Here is a 24,834-nt window from a genome sequence, read left to right as displayed (position 1 = left end):
AACAAGCTAGATTTGCAACTTTCGGTGCTAGATTATTTTAGTTAGTTTGATTTTTCAGTCACTTAACTTGCTACTACTATTATAGGATCAAAATAGGGATGGTTGGAAAGTGTGAGGATCTTGTAGGGACATTGATCCAATCCTGTCAGCCGTATTCCTAATGTTCTTCTGAGATATCATTAGGAAGGAACATTTTACTACTTGCTTTAATTTATGCTTCTTTTGGGTTTTTTAGTTGTAATTGCTCTTGTTTGGTGATGAAGATTGTTCTTTGGTGGTTATGTTTTTTATTGATGAAATAGCGAAGTGCTAATCTATGAAACTTGTTTTTTTAATCTCATCAAGTCGAAGAGGAAGAGAGAGAGCTTGTTGGTTTGTACCTTCCCTTTTTTAACCTTTAACTGTTGTTGTACCATGAACATCTCGTATTTAATGAAAAAAGAACTTGTTGCCTTACTATTTTGGAATACGATTGATAATGATTAGGATGTTAATGCCTAAGGTTTGCTATCTCATAATATTATGCATATTGATGGCTGGAAAAAACCCCTACTTCTGAAATGTGTTGACCATTGTTATTCCGTTACCTGTGTATGCATATTGCATCAAAGGTACCTGTAGCCTGAAAGACTTGGTCACCATAAAAGTATAGAGTCGTGTTCCTCTTATCTCAAGTGTCCTTTTGCCGACAAAAGCATTTTTGTCCAATTGCTTGAAACTCCCTTGAAACCCCAGCTTGTAATTCTCCCGATCGCCGTGACAATGCGTTCTATACGTGCCAAAGTTTGAGTGCCTGGCCATTACATAATGAGTTTAATTATGTCATGTTATGAAAGTATTGTTTAACCTTGCTAATGGATAGGGATAGTCATTACATAGTGAGATAATACATGCTTCATGCATGCATGTTCGAACTCAATAGTTCTGTGCCAATCAATAAATTACTATTAGATTATATAACTGGATTCACAACATTATAACATCAATGATAGTAATTGCAATGGTACCGAAGCTTAATAGGAATTAACCTAATATTAGGATACGTTTGAATGGAATTGTCAAAATATGAGATTACACGCAATCGTTCTGATTCTATTATTATTAATTCTGTCTGTCTATGTTAATTTTAGGTTTTGGGTTTTACTTTTGGTTTTATTATATTTTAGTTTTCAGATGAATTTGTTTAATTGGTTTTAAGAAACGTTTTATGTACTTTAATGCCATCTTTATTACTAATAATATATTTCAATCGGCCTCTTATAAGAAAATGGATATTTTTATCTTGTTAAGAGGAGGATCATTCTTCAGAATCTCTTTTTATGTTTTATAGATGTTTACTTTAATTAAATGTTTTTGCAGTGACTAGTTTCCTTATTATCCTTTTAGAATTGTATTCTTACATTTTTATTATATTTACAACATTTTAAATAACATTTACAATTTTTTTTACTAATATATAACTTTTAAATGTTTTATATTTTCAAATAATTTTATGATGTCCAAACATTAAATATTTTAATCATATTTTAATATTTTACATTTTTATGGTATTTAAGTTTTTTTTATTCAAACTACATCAATATTAGTGAAGTGACAAAATAATTGATGTGATTGTAATAGTTTTCTGTTTTCAATTGATTCAATTTGAACTTTTTAGAAGTTCAATGATAAAAGTAAAAAATCAACAATTAATGTAATTTTTTAGATAATTCACATACGAGAAAAGTCATTATGTTAATTTTCAAATAATTTATATAGATAATCTTACGTTATTTCGATTTCAATATTGTAAAACCAAGCAACTAAACCACAGTAATAATTCAAACCGACCATCCATTTTGTATATTTCACATATTATGAATGAGAAAATTAAAATTACTAAAGAATATTTAAAGAAATAGAGTGAATAATGTGTTAATCGATAGATAGGTTTAAAACGCGCGACGCATACTGTAATGTACTACTATTACGGCATACCTAAACATACAAGTAAATTTGTCCTTATTTTATAAGTATTAAAAGTATAAAAATTTATTTAAAATTAATTATTTATTAATTTTTTTTAAAATTAATTATTTATTAAAATGTATTTATAATTTTAAGTAGAATTGTAATTAAATTATAACATTTTTATTAAAATAATAATTAACTTAAGTAATTTCATTTGTTTAAAATTAAGGTTTTTAAATTATATAAGTTAGAACCGGCCATCAGCACCAGTCTCTGTTGGTAACCACCTTAATTCGTCGAAAAATAAACTGTTACAACACCCAACGTTTTCGTTTGTCGTCGTTCAATAACAAAAAGTGGATAAATCACACGTTTAGTGCCTAAACTATTATTTTTATTTTGTTTTAGTAACTCTACTTTTAATTTTTTTCAAAACCATACCTATCGTTTACTTTTTGTTTCATTTTAGTATCACGCTACTAAAAATTTAATAGGACAACTGAGGTGGTATTTTTCTATTTGGGTAAACTACACAGTTTATCATTCAACTATCTTCTCACTCCTATTTTGATCACTAAAGTTTAAAAAAAATGAATTTAATAATTAAACTTTTGAATTACTTCTATTTTGATCATCTCTAATGATGTGGACTATATTATTATAATTTTTAGTATAATATGATAAATTAATTAATATTTAATATCAAATAAGATTTAAACAAATAAAAATAAAAATTTATAATTTTAATCTAACTCTTAATCCCCAATCGTCGATCCAAACCCCAACCCCACGAACATCACCCTCCGACCATCACATAAGAATCCATTGAAATTTTTTTTGTGAACCGGAAACAAATGAACACAGAGAAACAAATTTAAGTGTCAATGATACAACAACCACCATCACCCTCACAAAGACAAGTTAAAAAAATGTAAACATTGTTCAATGTCCATTGTTGAAACAACAAAAAGCTCAAATTATTTTATATAAAAACAAAAATAGCAACAATAAGGGAAAACACATGAAGTGGATGAGAAAGAAGTCGCCATCCATGCTTCTTCATTTTCTCTTAAAATGTTACAGTTCCAGAAAAAGTAAAACTAAAATAAAGAAGACATAAAGAGTATAAAACAAAAACAAAACAAAAAATCTAGATTTCTGCTTATACTTATTTTATTGCACTTTCACTCATTTTCCAGACAAAATTAAGATAACACGTTTCACTATATCACCAATCAAACAAAAGCAGCATCACCTCCTTTTTACTTTTACGGACCTAATCATAAAATCAAAATGAAAAAGGATAAAAAAGAAGAAGAATAAGAACATGATGAAGATAGGTATGGACTGCAAGGTTATTTTTTCATTTATTGTATAGTTTCACTTAATCGTATCAATGCCTCATGCAAGGTAAGAGAAGGAAATGAAGAAGAAAAAAACAAGGGCTAGTATGAGTTTTTGGGTATTATTTGTTTCATGAAGATGAAGTTAAGGATGAGTTTATATTGGTGTTGTGGTTTGGATATTTAGGATTAAAATTAAGGATTTTGATTTTAAATTTTATTTGACATTAATAATAATAAATTTTTGTCATACTAAAAATAATAATAAAATAATCCACATCATTAAAGAGAGATCAAAAGACAAGTTATTTAAAAGTTTAATGATTAAATTGAAAGTTTTTAAATTTTAGTGACCATAATATAAGTGAGAAGATAGTTGAGTGATGAATCGTATAATTTTTCCAAATAAAAAACACCACGCAAGTTGTGCCGTTAACTTTTGAACTGTGGGGTACTAAAATGAAAAAAAATAAACATTATGTGTGATTTAAAAAAATGAAAATTGATGTACTAAATCGGAATAAAAGTGATAATTTAAGTACTAAACATGTAGTTTACTCTAAAAAATTATAATTTAATTATAATCCTATTAAATTATAGTTAAATTTTAATAAATGATTAATTTTAAATAAATCTTTATAATTTTTAATATTTACATAATAAGGATAAATTTACTTGTAGTTTATTTCGGTATGTTATTTTAGTGGTACGCTACGGTATTCGACGTGGGCTATAGAATTTTTTGTTAATCTATAACTTTTTTAGTGAAATCTGTCAGTGTATTTAAGTGAAATAATGTCATATATAGTGGGAATTGAAACAATAAAATATAATAATATATTTTATTAAAAAATGTATTTATTTAATTATATTTATAAATATATTATATGAAACAATTCGTTGGATGTATATATTAAAGATTAGGTGAGTTTTCATGTTCATGTTGGTGATGCGGGGATGATTTTAATTTTTTTTTGGATAAGTAAGATTTTTATTATTCAAATAAGAGGAAAGTACAGAAATTTCAATCAAGGATCAAAGACTAGCTATTTACAACAAAAGAATGGTTAGCCTATTGTAACATCCTCCATGCCGGGTTAGTGATTAATTTGCAAAGTTTCAACATTTGGTGATTAAAGTAGAACAATTATATGGTTTAAAAATAAAGGTTGGTAAATATGAGATTAAGGTGAGGACCAAATGGTCATTTGCAAGGGGAATTTTTAATTAAATAAAATGCTATGGGGTATATGAGAACACGTGTATTCCAGAACCTCCCATTTCTTCTCCCTTCTTCCTCATTTTCTTCTCTTCCTTCTCTCAACGTTGGGCTTGCATTTAAGGTAAGAATCTGAACTTGATAGTTTCTTTGATGTTTTATGATTGGAAATGAAAGCTTGGATGTTATATAAGCTAAAGGAAAGCTTATATGACATTAAAACAACAAGATTAGGGTTTTAGAGATAGATTTGGAAAATGAGTTTATAGATGAGATTTTGATATGGATGAGGTTTTGATGTTTGAATCAGAATTTTGACTTGTCAATAAGCTAATTAAGAAGTATGAGGGGTTAGAATTCAAATTAGAACATATTGGAATTTGAGTTGGATTCTTAAATGCTACATGGAGAATTAGATTTCTAAGTTTTAGAGGTATTTAATGGATAATAATTAGTTTAAGTAAGTGTATGAGAGCTAAGAGTAGTAAAGGGATTGAAATATGTATGTTTGAGTTGAAATTAGATGATTTTCGGGCTAAAAATAGGATTTCTGGGTTAGGAGAATCGGTACCCATTCAAGGGGAACCGATACCCCTTCAACGAATATGATTTCCAGAATGCTAGAGGGGAATCGGTACCCCCAGGGGGGGAACCGATACCCCCTCATCGTATATGAATTCCAGATTGCTTAAGGGGAATCGATACCCCAGGGGGGGAACCGATTCCCCCATGAGAAAAAGAAGAAGAAAGAAAAGAAAGCAAGACTAAGCTATTAATTCTTTTAATTAGTAAGCTATTAAAGCTTAATTTCAAGACACAGACGTCTGATGATCATCTTAAAAAAATTATGTTTATGTAGATACCGAGCCTACTCGAGTTCGGGAACAATCTACAAGTAGGATCGATCGAGGAAAAGGCAAAGAAGTATAGGTGAGTGCATATGCATAGCATGAATACAGTAGTATATTCAGTTCTAGACTTGTGATAAGTCTAGATTCCATATTTTGACACATGATTACATTCCATATTATGATACATGACATGAATTTGTATTAAATGTATTACATGACATGAATTCATCTTATATGTATTACATGACATGAATATGCAGAAAAGTTCTATGCACTATGTGATAAAAGTATGTAAATGATATGCCTATGTGTTAAAGGTATGGAATACTATGTCTACGCGATATGAACTACGGGAAATGTATAAGCCCATGTTATGTAGATGAGAACTCTAGGTATAGTTGGCATGCCAAGGGTAGAGGGTATACTCGGTTCTTTAGGACATATGTATATCCTTTGGAACCTGTGTGAAGTCTCGAAAGACACATACTTGATCCATAGTATATGTATATGATTCTTAAAGGATTCTACGTGGTCCTTATGGACAAAATTCTACGGGCACTTCGGTGTAATTCTACGGGCACTTCGGTGCATTTATACGAGCTGTGGTGACAGCATAGTGCACAACCTCACATTACTCAAATACCTTAGGTTCTCAATATGCTATCATGGGCCAATAAACTTATTAATACTGAATAATGAATGTTACAGTCATACGCTTACAGGTATGGATATTGTTAAAGTATACTACATTGATTAGTTACATGTTTGCATCTCATCTCATATGATCCTGACATATTCAGTACAATACATTGCCTTATTATTGTTGCCTCACTAAGTCGATGACTTAGCGTGTGAGTGTTTCACACGTAGGATCCGAGGAAAATAGAAGAGACAGGTGAAGCAGCTTGACAGTATTACTCCTGCAACCATCAGATCAGAAGCAACTTATCAGTAGGTTATTTTGTTATGTAAATAGCAGTTGGCATGTAATTAAAGAGTTAAGTTGTGTATGCTCTGAATATTTTTGTAAACTTATATTACAGTATGTATATTATTGTATTTTCTTAATACAAGTCCCAATATTTTACTATTATTTATTAAGAGTGTGTTTTAAAGTCAATGTAGTATCTCTGACTCATATCCGGGTCGGGTATGGGTTGGGGGTGTTACATTTAATGGTATCAGAGCTATGGTTTAGCCGATTCTAGGCATAAACCAGAGTCTATGGAGTCTTTAAATGGAATACATGCCAACAAATGGTGATAACTTCTGATCTGGTATAGTATGAGTATGCTGTTTTGCTAATAGAACAATGTGTATATTCTTATTAGATGTCCGGACATAATAGCTCCCGAAGTGAAGCGGGAGAAGATAGACATGCTGAAAGCAGTAATTCACCTGCCCTGGCCAGGCAAGGTGAAGAACAGGCATCTCAAGGAGTGCCTGTGCAAGATCAAGATACGTTCTTCAGAACGTTAGACGCTATTCTGACGCGTCTTCAACCTCCTGCTCCACTAACTCCACAAATTAATGTAGCAAAAGAATTGAGAAGTTTAGGAGCTCCCGAGTTTAAGGGAGAAGCTGATGAAGGTCCGGTGTCAGCGGATCTTTGGTTGAATGATTTGAAAATCATGTTAGATGGTCTCCACTGTTCCGAAGTGGAGAAATTAGATGGAGTTGTGTCTTTACTAAGGGGTCAGGCGAGGATATGGTGGACGAATGTCACCATGAGGATGTCAACCGACCAGTTGACTTGGTCTTTGTTTTTAGAAGAATTTAAAAGCAAGTACATTGGGGATCAGTTTATCCGCCAAATGAAGCAGGAATTTATGAGTTTGAAGCAGATGAGCCGCTCTGTGTATGAGTACGAATGTGAGTTTAATAAGCTGAGCAGGTTTGCAGCCGAGCTTGTGCCTACTGAGAAAGATGCTTGCGAATGGTTCGTGGAGGGCTTGCGCCCTAGGCTTAAGGAAATGTTGATAGTATTAAACTTGTCCTCGTTCCAGGAGGTGATCAATCGTGCAAAAGCTCTTGAAAGGGCTCAGAATGAAAGATTTGGGGACTCAAGGGTTCAGACATCAAAGAGGACGACTACTTATTCTGGTTCAACACCAACAAAAAGGGGAAGAGACTCGGGATTTCGATCACAAACTAGATCAGAATCAGTTGCATCGTCTGCTAGGGGAGCAAGTCAGGCAAGACCTAGACAGACGCAGTCAGTAGAATCTGGTGCTGGGAGATCTACTCCGGGTCAAAGGAAACATTGTGAGCACTGCGGGAAAAATCATTATGGGGAGTGTCGTATGGCAGCTGGGACTTGTTTTCGATGCGGGGATGCTGGACATTTTGTCCGGGACTGTCCCTTGATGGTTGGGGAGCCGACACCATCTGGAAGAGCTGGTTCTTTTTCACAAAGAGGCCGAGGAAGAGGCAGAGGAAGGAACCCGTCTGAATTCTCTGCTCAACCTGAAGTTCGATCCACTGCTCGAGTATACAACCTAAAGACAAGTGAAGACCGTGATGACCCTGATATTATAGCAGGTACTTTTCAGTTGTATGATAAATTGGTATTGGTACTGATTGATCCGGGTTCTAATTATTCTTATATTACAAGTAAGTTAGTAAAGGAGTTGGGGATTCCCTTAGAAGCTACGAGTAATGAGAATATAGTAACAACTCCGTTAGGCCAGAGTGCCCGGGTGAATAAAGTTTGTAAGGGGTGTCCCATAAAGATTCAGGGAATTGAATTCCCTGCTAATCTGATGGAATTACCCTTTGACGAGTTTGAAGTGATTCTGGGAATGGATTGGTTGTTTCGGTATTATGGAGATGTTAGTTGCAGATTGAAAAAGGTAACTCTGAAAAGTCCAGACGGAATAGAGATAAGTGTGAACAGTGAAAAGTTTAATCCGTTAGCAAATGTAATATCAATGATGTCTGCCAAGAAATTATTGCTACAAGGATGTCAGGGTTTTCTGGCAAATGTGATTGATTCAAGAGCTCAAGAGAAAAAGTTAGAGGAAATTCCAATAGTTCGAGAGTTCCCTGATGTTTTTCCTGCTGAATTGCCAGGATTACCTCCGGATAGAGAGGTAGAATTCCAAATAGAAATAATGCCGGGAACAGCTCCGATTGCAATGGCACCTTATCGAATGGCTCCGAAAGAATTGCAAGAGTTAAAGCATCAATTACAAGAATTGCTAGAGAAGGGATTTATCCAACCAAGTGTATCGCCTTGGGGAGCTCCGGTGTTATTTGTTAAAAAGAAGGATGGATCAATGCGTCTTTGCATTGACTATCGACAGCTCAATAAGGTGACCATCAAGAACAAGTATCCCCTTCCGCGCATTGATGATTTGTTTGATCAACTAAAAGGAGCTTCGGTATTTTCAAAGATCGATCTACGTTCGGGTTATCATCAATTGAAGATCCAGGAGAAAGATACTCCGAAGACAGCTTTCAGAACGAGATATGGTCATTATGAATTCATAGTAATGCCATTCGGAGTAACGAATGCACCTGCTGCTTTCATGGATCTTATGAACAGGATTTTTCAGCCCTACTTGGACCAGTTTGTTGTTGTCTTTATTGATGACATACTGGTGTACTCGAAATCCCATGAAGAGCATAGCACACATCTGAGGATCGTCTTGCAAATTTTAAAAGATAAAAAGTTGTATGCCAAATTGTCCAAATGTGAGTTCTGGTTAAGGGAAGTAATTTTCCTGGGGCATGTGATCTCGGCAGTTGGGATTAGAGTAGACCCTCAGAAAGTTAAAGCTATAATGGATTGGGAAGTTCCTAAGAATGTGTCTGAAGTTCGGAGTTTTCTGGGACTTGCCGGTTACTATCGAAGATTCGTTAAGAATTTTTCGATGATTGTGCTGCCTCTAACAAAGCTAATGAGAAAGAACGTACCATTTGTTTGGACTTCCGAATGTCAAGAAAGTTTCGAAGCTTTAAAGAGAATTCTGACGGAAACTCCGATATTGGTTCAACCGGAATCTGGCAAGAATTTTGTAGTATATAGCGACGCATCCCATAACGGGTTGGGGTGTGTACTAATGCAAGAAGGAAAAGTGGTAGCGTACGCATCGAGACAGTTGAAAACACATGAAAGGAATTACCCCACACATGATTTAGAAATGGTTGCGGTAGTATTCGCTCTCAGGATTTGGCGTCATTATCTTTATGGGGAACGTTGTTACTTATATACGGATCATAAGAGCCTGAAGTACCTGATGACTCAAAAAGAATTGAATTTGAGGCAACGTAGATGGGTAGAGTTCTTAAAGGACTACGATGTGATAATTGACTATCATCCCGGAAAGGCTAATGTGGTCGCAGATGCTCTGAGTAGAAAGACGTTTGCAGCTTTACGAGCTATGGATGCAAGATTATCTTTAACGGGAGACGGTGGTCTTTGTGCAGAATTAACCCTTAAACCAGCATGGTTGGAACGAATAGGGAATTGCAAGGTAAAGATGAAATGTGTTTGAAAAGAATTGAGCAAGTAAAGAATCAAGAGATTAAAGACTTTGAGATTAAGTCAGATGGAAATATATATTGTAAAGGAAGAATTGTAATACCTGACAATGAAGACTTGAAGAAAGAATATTAACAGAGGCTCATTGCAGTCCGTTAACGATGCACCCGGGTGGAACCAAGATGTATATGGATTTGAAGGATCGATTTTGGTGGTCAGGGATGAAGCGAAGCATCACAGAATTTGTGTCTAAATGTTTGATATGTCAACAAGTCAAAGCCGAACATCAAGTTCCATCAGGATTATTGCAACCGCTTTTAATTCCTCAATGGAAGTGGGAAAATGTTACGATGGATTTTGTTTCGGGGTTACCCTTGACTCCGAACAAAAGAGAATCAATCTGGGTAATTGTTGATCGATTAACTAAGTCAGCGCATTTCCTCCCTGTTAGAACGGATTTCTCTATGGAAAAGTATGCAGAGCTGTATATTAGAGAAGTTATTAGATTGCATGGAGTACCTGTTTCCATAGTCTCTGATCGGGACCCTCGATTCACTTCTAGATTCTGGAAATCTTTGCATGGAGCGTTGGGGACTCGTTTAAACTTTAGTACGGCTTTTCATCCTCAGACTGATGGGCAATCAGAGAGAACTATTCAGATATTGGAAGACATGTTGAGAGCGTGCGTAATGGAATTTAAAGGATCATGGGAAAAGTATTTACCGCTGGCAGAGTTCGCTTACAACAATAGTTATCATTCGAGTATCAAGATGGCTCCCTATGAAGCATTATATGGAAGAAAATGTCGTACTCCATTAAATTGGTATGAACTCAAAGACCGAAGTGTTCTTGGTCCGGATTTAATTCAAGATGTAGAACAGAAAGTTCGAGAAATTCAGCATAACCTCAAAGTGGCCTCTGATCGGCAAAAGTCCTATTCTGATCTTAAAAGGAAAGAAATTGAATTTCAAGTTGGAGATAAGGTGTTTTTAAAAGTGTCTCCATGGAAGAAGGTGTTGAGATTTGGTCGGAAAGGAAAATTGAGTCCTCGGTTTATTGGACCATATGAGATTGTAAAGAGAGTAGGACCTGTAGCATATCATCTAGTTTTACCCCCTGAGATGGAAAAGATACATGATGTTTTTCACGTTTCAATGCTTCGAAGATATAGATCTGACCCTTCTCATATCGTGACACCAGAAGAGATTGAGGTTCGTCCTGACTTGACTTATGAGGAAGAACCGATTCAAATTTTAGCCCATGAAGTTAAGCAATTGAGGAACAAGACCATTCCTTTGGTCAAAGTGTTGTGGAGGAATCACAGAGTAGAAGAAGCAACGTGGGAGCGTGAAGAGGATATGCGACATCAATACCCTCATTTGTTCGTGCAATGAAAATTCGAGGACGAATTTTCTTAAGGGGGAGAGATTTGTAACATCCTCCATGCCGGGTTAGTGATTAATTTGCAAAGTTTCAACATTTGGTGATTAAAGTAGAACAATTATATGGTTTAAAAATAAAGGTTGGTAAATATGAGATTAAGGTGAGGACCAAATGGTCATTTGCAAGGGGAATTTTTAATTAAATAAAATGCTATGGGGTATATGAGAACACGTGTATTCCAGAACCTCCCATTTCTTCTCCCTTCTTCCTCATTTTCTTCTCTTCCTTCTCTCAACGTTGGGCTTGCATTTAAGGTAAGAATCTGAACTTGATAGTTTCTTTGATGTTTTATGATTGGAAATGAAAGCTTGGATGTTATATAAGCTAAAGGAAAGCTTATATGACATTAAAACAACAAGATTAGGGTTTTAGAGATAGATTTGGAAAATGAGTTTATAGATGAGATTTTGATATGGATGAGGTTTTGATGTTTGAATCAGAATTTTGACTTGTCAATAAGCTAATTAAGAAGTATGAGGGGTTAGAATTCAAATTAGAACATATTGGAATTTGAGTTGGATTCTTAAATGCTACATGGAGAATTAGATTTCTAAGTTTAGAGGTATTTAATGGATAATAATTAGTTTAAGTAAGTGTATGAGAGCTAAGAGTAGTAAAGGGATTGAAATATGTATGTTTGAGTTGAAATTAGATGATTTTCGGGCTAAAAATAGGATTTCTGGGTTAGGGGAATCGGTACCCATTCAAGGGGAACCGATACCCCTTCAAAGAATATGATTTCCAGAATGCTAGAGGGGAATCGGTACCCCCAGGGGGGGGAACCGATACCCCCTCATCGTATATGAATTCCAGATTGCTTAAGGGGAATCGATACCCCAGGGGGGGGAACCGATTCCCCCATGAGAAAAAGAAGAAGAAAGAAAAGAAAGCAAGACTAAGCTATTAATTCTTTTAATTAGTAAGCTATTAAAGCTTAATTTCAAGACACAGACGTCTGATGATCATCTTAAAAAATTATGTTTATGTAGATACCGAGCCTACTCGAGTTCGGGAACAATCTACAAGTAGGATCGATCGAGGAAAAGGCAAAGAAGTATAGGTGAGTGCATATGCATAGCATGAATACAGTAGTATATTCAGTTCTAGACTTGTGATAAGTCTAGATTCCATATTTTGACACATGATTACATTCCATATTATGATACATGACATGAATTTGTATTAAATGTATTACATGACATGAATTCATCTTATATGTATTACATGACATGAATATGCAGAAAAGTTCTATGCACTATGTGATAAAAGTATGTAAATGATATGCCTATGTGTTAAAGGTATGGAATACTATGTCTACGCGATATGAACTACGGGAAATGTATAAGCCCATGTTATGTAGATGAGAACTCTAGGTATAGTTGGCATGCCAAGGGTAGAGGGTATACTCGGTTCTTTAGGACATATGTATATCCTTTGGAACCTGTGTGAAGTCTCGAAAGACACATACTTGATCTATAGTATATGTATATGATTCTTAAAGGATTCTACGTGGTCCTTATGGACAAAATTCTACGGGCACTTCGGTGCAATTCTACGGGCACTTCGGTGCATTTATACGAGCTGTGGTGACAGCATAGTGCACAACCTCACATTACTCAAATACCTTAGGTTCTCAATATGCTATCATGGGCCAATAAACTTATTAATACTGAATAATGAATGTTACAGTCATACGCTTACAGGTATGGATATTGTTAAAGTATACTACATTGATTAGTTACATGTTTGCATCTCATCTCATATGATCCTGACATATTCAGTACAATACATTGCCTTATTATTGTTGCCTCACTAAGTCGATGACTTAGCGTGTGAGTGTTTCACACGTAGGATCCGAGGAAAATAGAAGAGACAGGTGAAGCAGCTTGACAGTATTACTCCTGCAACCATCAGATCAGAAGCAACTTATCAGTAGGTTATTTTGTTATGTAAATAGCAGTTGGCATGTAATTAAAGAGTTAAGTTGTGTATGCTCTGAATATTTTTGTAAACTTATATTACAGTATGTATATTATTGTATTTTCTTAATACAAGTCCCAATATTTTACTATTATTTATTAAGAGTGTGTTTTAAAGTCAATGTAGTATCTCTGACTCATATCCGGGTCGGGTATGGGTTGGGGGTGTTACACCTATACTCCAATTGGTACAAAGTTGTATATTAACAAAATCAAGCCTATTAAGTTCTCTATTCCTAAGTTGAGAATCAACAACCTCCTTAATAGAAATAAGCAAATCATCCATGGTTCTAACTCTTCCTTGGAATAGACGTCTATTTATTTTTTCCCAAACAAAGTAGATGAAAGAGCTCCAAGCGATCTTCATAATAGTGGAAAGAAGAGATTTACCTTTCCAACATGTAAAAACCCAAGCAAGCTTGTTATCCTAAGACATATGAGGTTTAGTTAAGAGAGAAAGATTTAGAATTCTATTCCAGAGTGAATCAACCATAGCACAATCAACAAACAAATGATTTCTTGTTTCAAGGTCATCATTGCGTAAGGTATAAGGACCTTCAGTGGTTATCCCCATTCGAATAAGTCTTTCCCGAGTTGGGAGCCTATCAAGGATTGCCATCCAAGTGATGATACTGAATTTTGGAATATGAAGGGGAAACCATACAAGTTTATGCCAATGAACCTTTTCCTTTTTGATTCAAATCTCATCCCAAATATCTTTGGTTTTAGTAACTCTTGCATTAAGAATAGGGATGGCCTCAACTTTTAATTTTAACAGCCTGTTGAAGCAATTGATGTATGTAACGCTAGTAGGCATTTGTAAAAATTCTTTGGATTTAATAACGTAGTTATAAATCCAAGCAATCCATAAGGAACCTTCACCCGCAAGAAGGTTACGAATGAGCTGTATCATGCAAACTTTATTCCAGGTTTTTAAATCTTTTGATCACAGCCCACCTTCAAATTTAGGACAACAAATGTTACCCCAACATACTCTTGCACCGGTGGCAACGGAGTCAGTGCCTTTCCATAAGAATCTAGAACAAAGCTGGTTAATCTTGTTGATAACAGCTTGAGGAAGGAGAAATTGTCTGCACCAGAAATTTGCTATGCTTTGGAGGACAGCTTTGACAAGTTCAAGTCTTCCTACATAGTTAAGATGTTTCCCAGACCATTGATGAATTCTTAATTTGATTTTATCAATAAGAGGAGTACAATCTTTAGTTGTGAGTTTTCTGGTGACAAGTGGAACTCCTAGGTATCTCACTAGAAGAAGACCATTTTTGAATCCCGTAGAAATAATGATGTTATGAAGGTTCCTAGGGGAAATTTCAGCAACAAAGAGATCAGATTTGGCAGTATTAAGCTGAAGCCCTGACATTTCAGATTTTAATCTTGTATGTCACAAGATAAAATGATTTTGAGTTTTATACTCATAAGGAGTCATAAATGGAAATAGAAATGAAAATATTTGGTTGAACAGGTTAATTACGTTGAAGGGATTAAACTAAAAGAACTAAAATTATAAGGGTAAAAAAGCTTTAAAATTTTGACAAAAAATTACATGTATTAATTTTTTTTATAAATATTGATATTATTCTATTTAAAATTAATTTTTTAATTACGATAAAGATAAAAAATGAAATTTAAAATTTAAAATCAAAATAATGACAATTATTTATTTTATATCATTACAATGCTATTTTTTAAAATTTTAGATTATAATTATAATTTAAACATTAAAATCTAATTTAAAGATACTCATTATTTTCAATTTGTTGATTTATGAAAATTTATGTTTTAATTTCATATTATAATTCTCTTACAATTTAATCTCAAAATTGTAAAAAAAAAAATGGAGTTGAAGTATCGTCAACTACCAAGGACTTGGCAAAATTTAATTTTTATCTGCTGTAACTTCATCAATGATTGCTCATGTAAGCATCAAAAGCACCGATCTCGAAAATTTGCAAAGAAAAGAAAAAATCAAATCGACTTCACTTGAACCTTCAGTTAGACAAAAGGAGGCTTAGTCGGGGAAGTCTCACGTACGTGCGGTAGCCTTAGTATACGGCTTAGTGAGTCAAAAGCAAATCAAGAAAACCAAAAAATGGCGGCCGACTTGAAGTACGAGATCTCTCAGAACGCTTATATTAAGTTGGTTCTACATGCTCTGAAGCACAATACCACGGCGGTCAATGGCATCTTACTCGGTCGAGTCAACCCACAAAATGAAAACGTCGTTGAGATCATTGATTCAGTCCATCTCTTCCACTCTAATCTTGCTTTGTTGCCTCCTCTCGAGATCGCACTCATCATGGTATTCTCTTTTTAGGGTTTAATATTTAGTTTAGTTTTCATGTTCTTATTAAAGTTTCGTTCTTTAGTTTTAGAATTAGAGTTTCATGGTGGTTAATTATTGGGGTAATGGGGTTTCATCAAAAATTCAATTGGGCAGCTAAAACTTTCATTGCTTTTTTTGGGGGTAAAGCTCTCTCTTAAAAATTGATGCTAATATACATGGTCGGTTGGTTTGATTAGATTGAGGAGCATTACGGATCTCAGGGCTTGGGAATTGTGGGATATTTCCATGCAAATGAGAGGTTTGATGATGTGGAGCTAGGCATTGTGGCAAAGAACATCAGTGATCATATTTGCCGGTACTTTCCTCAGGCAGCCGTTCTTTTGGTATGTATTTTGATACATGCTGGAATTGGATATATTGTTATATATGCTGCTTTGTTTGTTATGGTATGTAGTTCTCAATTGTTTCCTGGTTTGTGATTTGGTCTTCTGTAGTTAGATAACAAAAAGCTTGAAGCTGTGCCCAAGGGCAAATGCCAGAGTCCCGTGATGCAGGTTTGTGTTAACTCGGTGTTTTAATTGTTGCCGTTTGGTTTTGTTTGATGTTTGGTTTGAGCGTAAAGTGAAGGGAGTATGGTTCCACTGCTTGATGAATACTATCGACGGTCATTTCTAGCTTACAATTTAGTTTAATAGTAGTTAAAATCAGTGATCTTGAAGGTGTGCTTGTCTGCTTGAAGGTTCTGTTCTTTATAATGTATATAAATCTAAGGTAGTTTGACATATTTGCTTCCCGTGGCCTGTGCTGTCTTAATGTTTTGCTGAGTACCCGGACGACCTTGAGTTTCTTATATTTGGTTGTGGATGTTGGCATGTGTTGTAGATTTGTAGTCTGATATATTGCGTTGGCTGCAAATGCAATTGCTCTTCCTAATTTAGTGGTATAGAAGTTCCACAGCTCTCTTAGTTAGAAGATGTGTTGCCTTAAGGAAGCAATGACCCATTGGCATAAAAGAGTTTTGGGAGGGACTTTGGCCAAAAAATAGTAAAGGAACTAATGTGGATGTTGTGACTAATTATCTATTTCTCATTGTTAGTTGGATGGGTTGTCACTTGATTAGGCTTTTTTTCATTCATATGTGGCTTTCTGAAGTATTCCCTTTTTCCATTTATTTTCAGAAACAAATTTCCCGTTGCCCACTCGTTGACACGGAAGTGTCCGGAGACATTTTCCCTCATGCGTTGTGTCTCTAGGTATCTTATAGATGATTTATATTAGCTGTTCCTTTGTGCGTGGACTTTCAACTTTGCTTTAAATGTCTTTGGAGTCCATCAGATTTTGTGTGGTGCTTACGGAGTATATTACCTCCTGTGCTAATGTTAAACTCGGATTTCATTTTTCGAAATTGGCCATTGATGCTATTTGCGGTCATTTTCCTTCAAAAGTTGTTTGGTGAATGGATGCATTCATGGATCAACAATTTTTTACCTTGCCTTCTAGTAATATTTATCTCATCATGCATTTAGCTTTATATAAGGGATGCATCCAAGAGCTGAAAACTGGCTGCGTCTGACTGAGGAAGCGGATTGGTAATCAAGGAGCTGGCTGCAAACGTTATTTTGCCCGATTACATTTCATCTGGGAAATGGCAGGGTATTGTAGATTTTGATGACCATCTTGACAACATTAGCCCATAAGTCGTATGGTCTTCTCATCTCATAAAAGCCAAGATGTTAGAACATTTGATGTATTTTTGATTGGTTGAGTGTGATCTTACATGTTATCTTTCTGGTTGCAGGGACTGACTTAATCCAGAACTCTTCAAGTAAGATCCTTCATTGTTCAAGTAATGGCTGATGCGGACAACTCATCTCCAAGACTGAAGAGTTGACAATGAATTTGATGAGCGATGAATCTGAGTTGAGCTTAAACAGCTTGAGCTCTAAACTCATCTACTGAATCGATTTCAATATTTGAATACTTTTACTCAAAGAGCTTTTTATTTTTATTATTAATGAACAATTTCGATTCAAAATTGAGCTCGAACATAAAAAAAAAAAATGGAGTTTGAATTCGAACATGGAAATCATGTTCATTTTTAACTTGTTAAGCAAACTTGCAACAAATCTAATCGAGCGAGTTCACTTGTATTTTGACTAAAATAGCTATCCTCCTCTTCTTCCTAATATTAATTAAACTTCTTAAAATAAAGAATAAAGTACCTATTTAGTTATCCATTTATTATTTAATTTCTTTTTCGGTTATTAAACTATTGTTTTTTTAAATATCTAATATTACGTCTGTATTCTATTTTAATCATTCGTTTTTTAAATTTTGTTGGTATGTTAATGCCACATTTATTTTTTTAATGACAGATGATTAAAATAGAATCAAAATATAATATTAGTTATAATTAAAAAAATAACAGTAGGGTGACTAAAATAAATATTAAATAATGAATGAGTGATTACAAGAGTAATTGACCCTAAAATAATAAAAAAAATCCTTCAAAACTTGCAGGTCCAAATGTTTTCTTGTTATATCGATGTTGTTGTTTATCTGTCCACTTTCATGGTAGATCCATCCAATCTCTCTCTCACAAACAAAAGCCTTTTTCTCCTCAATTTTTTAAAATTCTTTCTCTCTACAGTATTTTGTAAGTGAATGTAAGAGTCGACATTCGATCAAGTCGAGTCGAGATAAGTTAAAAATTTTGAATTATTTGAGTTGATGAGTTCTATTTTATAACTCGGAGTTGATTTAAATTTTTTTCGAGTCGAGTCGAGTTAAATTTTTAAATTTCTATTTAAATTTAATTGTAAATATTTATAATAATTTAAATGATATTTTATAATCATAAACAATATATATATATATATTATAATTTTTTTGTGATTTATATATACTATACAAAGTCGAGAGAATTAACTTAAGTTTCGACTCAAACTTAAAAATTAATCTATTAATTAGTAAAAATTTTGAGTTATTTGAGTTGTATTTAACAAGCCGATTTGAACTTAATTTTTTTTTGAGTTGATTCAAATTTATGAAATTATTAAATTTTTTTGAGTTGATTCCAATTTATAAAATTACAATTCAAAATTAATACAAGTCAAATTTGTTCAAATCAAATCGAGTTCAAAAAATCAAATTTTTAAGTCTGAGTTGAATTTTGATTAGTGAATGACCCAGATAAAACTGCTATCTTTTTATGCTCCACTGCTAAAGCAATGGCCTCCTAAAGTTCCCATCTTTGAAAACTATTTCAGGTACAATTTTCATTTTCCTTCTCAAAGTTTCCCCTTTTATTTGTTTATAGCTTTAACTGGTTTTTATGATTTACTTGCTGGGTATTTTTTTAAGCTTCTACGTTGTCTTTTAGCATATGGTTCATAGTGGGGGTTTTGGATCCAAAGGTGGGTCTTTTGTATTTAGTGAGAAATCTCTATTGAATCTTCTCTTTTTCTTATATTTTTCGAGAGAACTATGAATCAATGACTGCATTTTTTTTTGCTGTGATTTGATTGATTTCTTTTATCCCTATTTTTATTTTGTCTGCACCTTTTAATCCTGGTGACTCTAAAGGATTGCCATTCTAGGTAGATTTTCTTGGTTATTTTGTTGCTTTTAGGGGATGTTTTGATCTAGTTTTGCATGCAATTCTCTGTTTTTGGTCAATTTGTGTTGCCTTTTTCCTCATTGATTTTCTGCTTATCTATCCGATTAATTGATTTGGGTTGTCTATAGTACTTAATTTTGAAAAGGGTGTTGTAAAAATCTAGGGTTTGATACTTGTTTCATGGATCACCTAATGTTTTCATGCATAAATCAAGCCACTAGTTATTTCAATTTTGTAGATCAGTTTTTAGATGTTGGAGTTGAAGATGAAAGTAACTAGAATTGCTGGTGGATGGAACTTTGTGTCGATGATCGGGGGAGAATAATGGGTTTCTGTAGTCTGATCTAAGTAACAAGTTTGCCTTCTTTTTTATGGCCTCGAAATCTGGCGCCAGAGCTTCCCCAGGAAAGCAGAGGGAACCATTTGGTAGCCAAATGGCCACTGAAGCTGATTCTTTTTGGTCTTCTCCTATGCAGATAGCAAAGACGAGCAAATTGGCTTCTGTTACACCAAAGGCTGTGCCGCAAATTGCTGCCAAGCAAGTTTGTGTGGGGATCAGGGACGATGTAAACGCATTGAAAACTTGTAGATTAGAGTCCGTTGATTCGTTGACAGAGAAATTAGATTCAGGTCTATCATTGGGTAATCGGAAAGAAGTTCCAACTCATGTTGGTTCCAAGTGTGTCAGGATGGTGATTTACCAGAAGGTTCTGGTAAAGAAGAAACAAAAGCATTGGAACATGGAATTAGTTCAGCTTCGGCTAAATCGAGTGATGGGGCCACTGGCCTTGTCAAGACTAGTGGAAGTGCCAAAGTTGGTGATTGTGATTATACCGAGAGTGGTAAGAGCAGTATGTGTAGAGGTAGCACCAGCAGTGATGTAAGCAATGAAAGTTCGTATTGCAGCTTAAGTAGCCGGATCAACAGACCTAATAAGACAAATGATATTAGGTGGGAAGCCATACAAGTTGTCCAAGGAAAAGAGGGTGTACTGGGTTTGAACCATTTCCGATTATTGAAGAGATTAGGCTGTGGGGATATTGGAAGTGTCTATCTTTCAGAACTAAGTGGAACAACGTGTTATTTTGCAATGAAGGTGATGGACAAAGCATCTTTAGCAAGTCGTAAGAAACTACTTCGAGCTCAAACTGAGCGAGGAATACTACAATCCTTGGACCATCCCTTCCTCCCAACATTGTATTCCCATTTGAGACTAATAAATTTTCATGTTTAGTGATGGAGTTTTGCCTGGTGGTGACTTGCATACACTACGACAGAGACCAGGAAAGCATTTTACGGAGCAAGCAGTAAAGTATGTGAATTCCTCCTACTTATTAACATCTATAGAGTTAAATGAGTATCGAGTTTGTATGATTTACTTATCAGTGTTTGCTTTTATCGGTATTGGTTTTAGTAATACTTTTAGTATCATTGCAACATGCCGCCTTATAGGTTTATCTGTTATAACTGATAATAGGTATATGAACCAATATATAGATGAAACGGTATAGTTTATCACAACATTACTCCGACTCTCATGTTCGATGCATATCCAGATTATGGAGACAAGACCCTCCAGATACATGCAAAACTTGGAAATATCGAGCATACTCGTGTTGGTATTTACACCCGTGTCTGAGTAATATAAGTTCTGTGTTTTGTGTTTCTTTCTAGCTGAAGAAATTAATTTATTGTGATAGTTCTGACGGGTTATTTTATGACCAGACTAGCTTAGACTGTATTTCTCTTCTATGCATTTGTGGATCTGTCGATCTAAGAATTGATTCGAATTAAAGGTTGAGTTTCATATAAGAGAACAACTCCAAATTCTTTTACCCGTAGATATTTTGACAGTCTTTGATTTGCTTAATAATCATGTGGCAAGGGGGATTTGTTTCCTTGTAACTTAATAAGATGAAACTGAAGTCCAATGGTCATTGCTTCGATATGCAGGTTCTATGTAGCGGAAGTTCTCCTTGCTTTGGAATATCTCCACATGCTTGGTATCGTTTACTGTGATCTCAAGCCGGAAAATGTTCTTGTTCGAGAAGATGGACACATAATGCTTTCAGACTTTGATCCTTTCCTCCCTTGTGCTGTCAGCCCCACTAGAGTCTGAACCCTTGCTGAAGAACCCAGTTTATTGCGTACAACCAGCTTGCATCGAGCCCTCATGCATTCAGCCATCATGTGTGGCTCCCACGACATGTTTTTCTCCACTCTTCTTTTCATCAAAATCAAAGAAAGACCGAAAACCGAAGAATGAAATGAGAAAACAAGTTAGTCCATTGCCTGAGCTTATTGCGAGCCAACCAAATGCACGTACCATGTTGTTTGTAGGAACCCACGAGTACTTGGCACCTGAAATTATCAAAGGTGAGGGACATGGAAGCGCAGTTGATTGGTGGTAAAACTCCTTTCAAAGGGTCTGGGAACGGAGCAACACTGTTCAACGTTGTAGGGCAGCCGCTGAGATTTCCCGAATCACCCGTTGTAAGTTTTTCAGCCAGGGATTTGATAAGGGGCTTGCTAGTCAAAGAGCCACAGCAGAGATTAGCCTATAAGTGAGGTGCAACGGAGATTAAACAACATCCTTTCTTCGAAGGCGTAAACTGGGCTTCAATCCGTTGCGCGAGTCCACCAGAGATTCCAAAACCAGTTGAGATCGAGCGGTTTCCCGCCCCCAACATCATCAGCTGGTAATAAACCTGCTGTTCCTGCTACCAAGGATCAAAATAACTATCTGGAATTTGATTTCTTTCAATTATTCTCCACTTCTCAGAACCTTTTTCCAGTGTGTTTGTTTCATTTCAGAAATGTAGAATTCATGAAATGTTGATGATGTTATGAAAAAGGGGTCAGCCATTGAAAGTGTCTTCATTTCACCATAACTCTTTACTGTATATTTATAAAGAGAAACAATCGGTCCGTAATAATTACATGCAAATGGTTTGAGTTTTGACTCATTAGCTAAAATTAAGCAATAATTGTATGAATGAACAAAAATCTATTCTGTTAATATGCTTTATTATTTTTAAAAAATGTTCAATTTAAAATTATAAATATAAAAAGGCATCACCCATAGAAATATTTGGCCAACCATGTTGGAATATATAAAGCAAAAGAGAATAACAAATATTTGCAGGAATCTCGTAGGGCTGCCATTTTTATGAATGGACTAAATCCCATCCATCAGAGTCAACATAACACATGCAGTTCCAAAGTATTGAGCATCTTGCTCATGAAAATGCTAGCAAGGTTAATACATTTATTTGATTAACAGAATCGAATTAAAATAAATAAAATTGTAATTAATATATTTTGCATAATAAAATATAAATAAATAAGTTAATAATTAGAATCAATTACTAGACAACACACTTTCTGAGTACCATAAACGACAAAGCTCAGCATCTATTCCTGTTTAAAAAAAGTTAAATTTTCGCACCTGCCTCTCGTGTTTCGGAGATCGGAACATTCCCCCCCCCCCCCCCAAGCTTCCTAACATTACACAAACATGTCTAAACGAAACTTCCTACGCCAAAGCTTCATTATTTAATAGTATTCATGTTTTATTACATAGGGTAAACTACAAGTTTAATACTTTAATTATCACTTTTGTTTCGTTTTGATCATCAAACTCTTAATTTTTTTTCAAAATCATATTTAACGTTATGTTTTGGTTTCATTTTGATCCCCAGCTGTTAAAAGTAACATAATTTTGTATCTGACAATTTTTTTTTCTATTTTTTTCAATGATAATATGACATTACCTTATAATGACACATTAACATCACCGTTATTTTTTTAACAATAAATGATCAAAATGAAACCAAAATACAACATTATCATGATTTAAAAATAAAAACAATTAAATTATGAAAATGGAACAAAAGTAATAATAAAGATGTTAATCGTATAGTTTACCCTTTATTATATAAATCATTAAGCTCCATCAAATATATTTTTTTTTAAAGATTAAATATACTGAAATTAGAATACATACCGACTTGCTATATTTATTCAAATCCAAATAACATAATTTTTTTTACTAATTCAGTGATTTTTTTTTCAAAATATTTTTAATTATAAAAATAAGCAAATTAAGTCTCAACTCTCTGTTTTTTAAAATTAAATTAAATCTTAACTCTTGTTTTTTAAGTCAAATTAATCCTTAATGTTTAACGAACTTGGTCAAAAGTCGCAGCCATTATAGACATGGAAACAACGAGAGATTTTAGAGGTCAAATATTTGGTTTACGATCCTCAAATAAAAACCATTTATTGTCTTCTCTTTTGATATTAATTTTAAGCTAATATTTAATACAAGTAAAAAAAATCTTTTATAAATAGAGTTGAAATGATATTAAAAATATAAAAAACATCATATGATTATTTTTTAGTTATGTTTGTGAATTTTTTTCTTTCCATTAACAGTTTATCTAATACTAATATATACTATTCAATAAATAATAATACTATATATTTATATTTGTATGTCTTGTCGTGATATAATTATGTAAAAAAATCTTTTATAATTATATAAATTTAAATATATTAACTAATATTATAAAATTTTAAAAAAATATTCATAATTTTGTATGTTATATTCGTATTATGTCAATACTAGAAATTTACGTTGCAAGTCATGATCACCTTTCATTATCCCAATTATTAATTTTTTGGTATTATCTCCCAACTATTAATTCAAAATCATATATATTTACATGTGTTGTTAATAGTTGAAAACAAAATAAATGGTGAATCACCTCTACATATATTGGTCAAGATAATTTTATTTATAAATTAATATTTAGCACATACTATTTGATTATTTTAATTTTTATAAATAATATTTCCACAAATTTTTTTACATATTTAATTTTTTTCAACACCTTAGTCTATCCCTATCATATACCGAACCACTGATAATGTCTTTTTTTCAAGGTAGTGTCTTTTATCATTTTAAAACAAGTTTTTCTTTTTTTTATTTATACACTGATAATTTATTTTTTGTGATATAAAAAATATTTTTTTTTAATTTTTTAACCAAAAATAATTTTTATATTTGTAATATTATATATATGTATATATTAATTTACACCACGGGTGTGTTAATTCAAATATAATGTGTCTCAGCAACTACCCTATATTACAACTCACACAATAGCTACCCCTCTTTAATACTACCGTTGATTTTCCTTTATACTGAAAGAAAAAGAAAATTAAATACTCAGATATTTTTCTTTCTAATTTTCTAATTACTTCAAATTCTTTCTATTTTTTAACCAAAGTTATGCCTGCTTTTTAAACACTTAGGGGGCGTTTGGATGGAGGTATTTAAGATTCTCGGTAAGAATATTTTTTTTCTTAACAAAATATACCCATATTTGATTGAGTATCATTTCTCAAATCAAGATAATATTTGTTTTCCATCAATGAATATTCCTGGGAATATTATTCCCTCACACCCGTTAGGTATTCTTTCATTCCGTGTATTAAGGGCTAAAATACCCTTGTTTTTCCGTTTCTATCGCGATGTCTTTGTATGTCTCTCTGTCATTTTCGTGATCGTTTATCATCCATTTTCGTGTGTTAAGGCCTATGCAGTCATCATCCCAAGCGAAGCATCACGCCGT

The 24,834-nt window shown here is 33.7% G+C and overlaps 2 protein-coding genes and 1 pseudogene across 4 annotated transcripts; 2 read left to right on the top strand and 1 right to left on the bottom strand.

The window, feature by feature from the left end:
- Window positions 1-13,968: 13,968 nt before the first annotated feature.
- LOC120161446 lies at window positions 13,969-14,652 on the bottom strand. The gene is made up of 2 exons (XM_039171692.1): window positions 14,266-14,652; window positions 13,969-14,175 (listed from the first exon to the last, which is right to left on the bottom strand). The coding sequence occupies exons 1-2, from the start codon at window positions 14,650-14,652 to the stop codon at window positions 13,969-13,971; spliced, it is 594 nt and encodes a 197-aa protein (XP_039027623.1).
- A 576-nt stretch (window positions 14,653-15,228) lies between these two features.
- Window positions 15,229-17,611, top strand: LOC120161905 (ER membrane protein complex subunit 8/9 homolog). 3 transcript variants are annotated; one of them, XR_005519510.1, is made up of 5 exons: window positions 15,229-15,591; window positions 15,813-15,959; window positions 16,071-16,130; window positions 17,103-17,276; window positions 17,375-17,611. XR_005519510.1 is itself a non-coding variant. In XM_039172113.1 (4 exons), exons 1-4 carry the CDS (start codon window positions 15,382-15,384, stop codon window positions 17,384-17,386), a joined length of 429 nt encoding a protein of 142 aa, XP_039028044.1. In that variant the 5' UTR covers window positions 15,229-15,381; the 3' UTR covers window positions 17,387-17,611. The 3 variants fall into 3 exon arrangements, 2 of the variants coding, with proteins under 2 accessions (XP_039028044.1, XP_039028043.1); XM_039172113.1 differs by lacking the exon at window positions 17,103-17,276; XM_039172112.1 differs by lacking the exons at window positions 17,103-17,276; window positions 17,375-17,611 and adding an exon at window positions 16,755-17,086.
- Window positions 17,612-18,765: 1,154 nt separating this feature from the next.
- LOC120161902 lies at window positions 18,766-22,067 on the top strand (annotated as a pseudogene).
- The last annotated feature ends 2,767 nt before the right edge of the window (window positions 22,068-24,834 follow it).

This window comes from Hibiscus syriacus, unplaced genomic scaffold, assembly GCF_006381635.1.
Source record: "Hibiscus syriacus cultivar Baekdansim isolate YM2019G1 unplaced genomic scaffold, ASM638163v2 tig00111402_pilon, whole genome shotgun sequence".
NCBI classification, from domain to species: domain Eukaryota; kingdom Viridiplantae; phylum Streptophyta; class Magnoliopsida; order Malvales; family Malvaceae; genus Hibiscus; species Hibiscus syriacus.
This window is presented reverse-complemented; position numbering and strand designations above follow the sequence as displayed.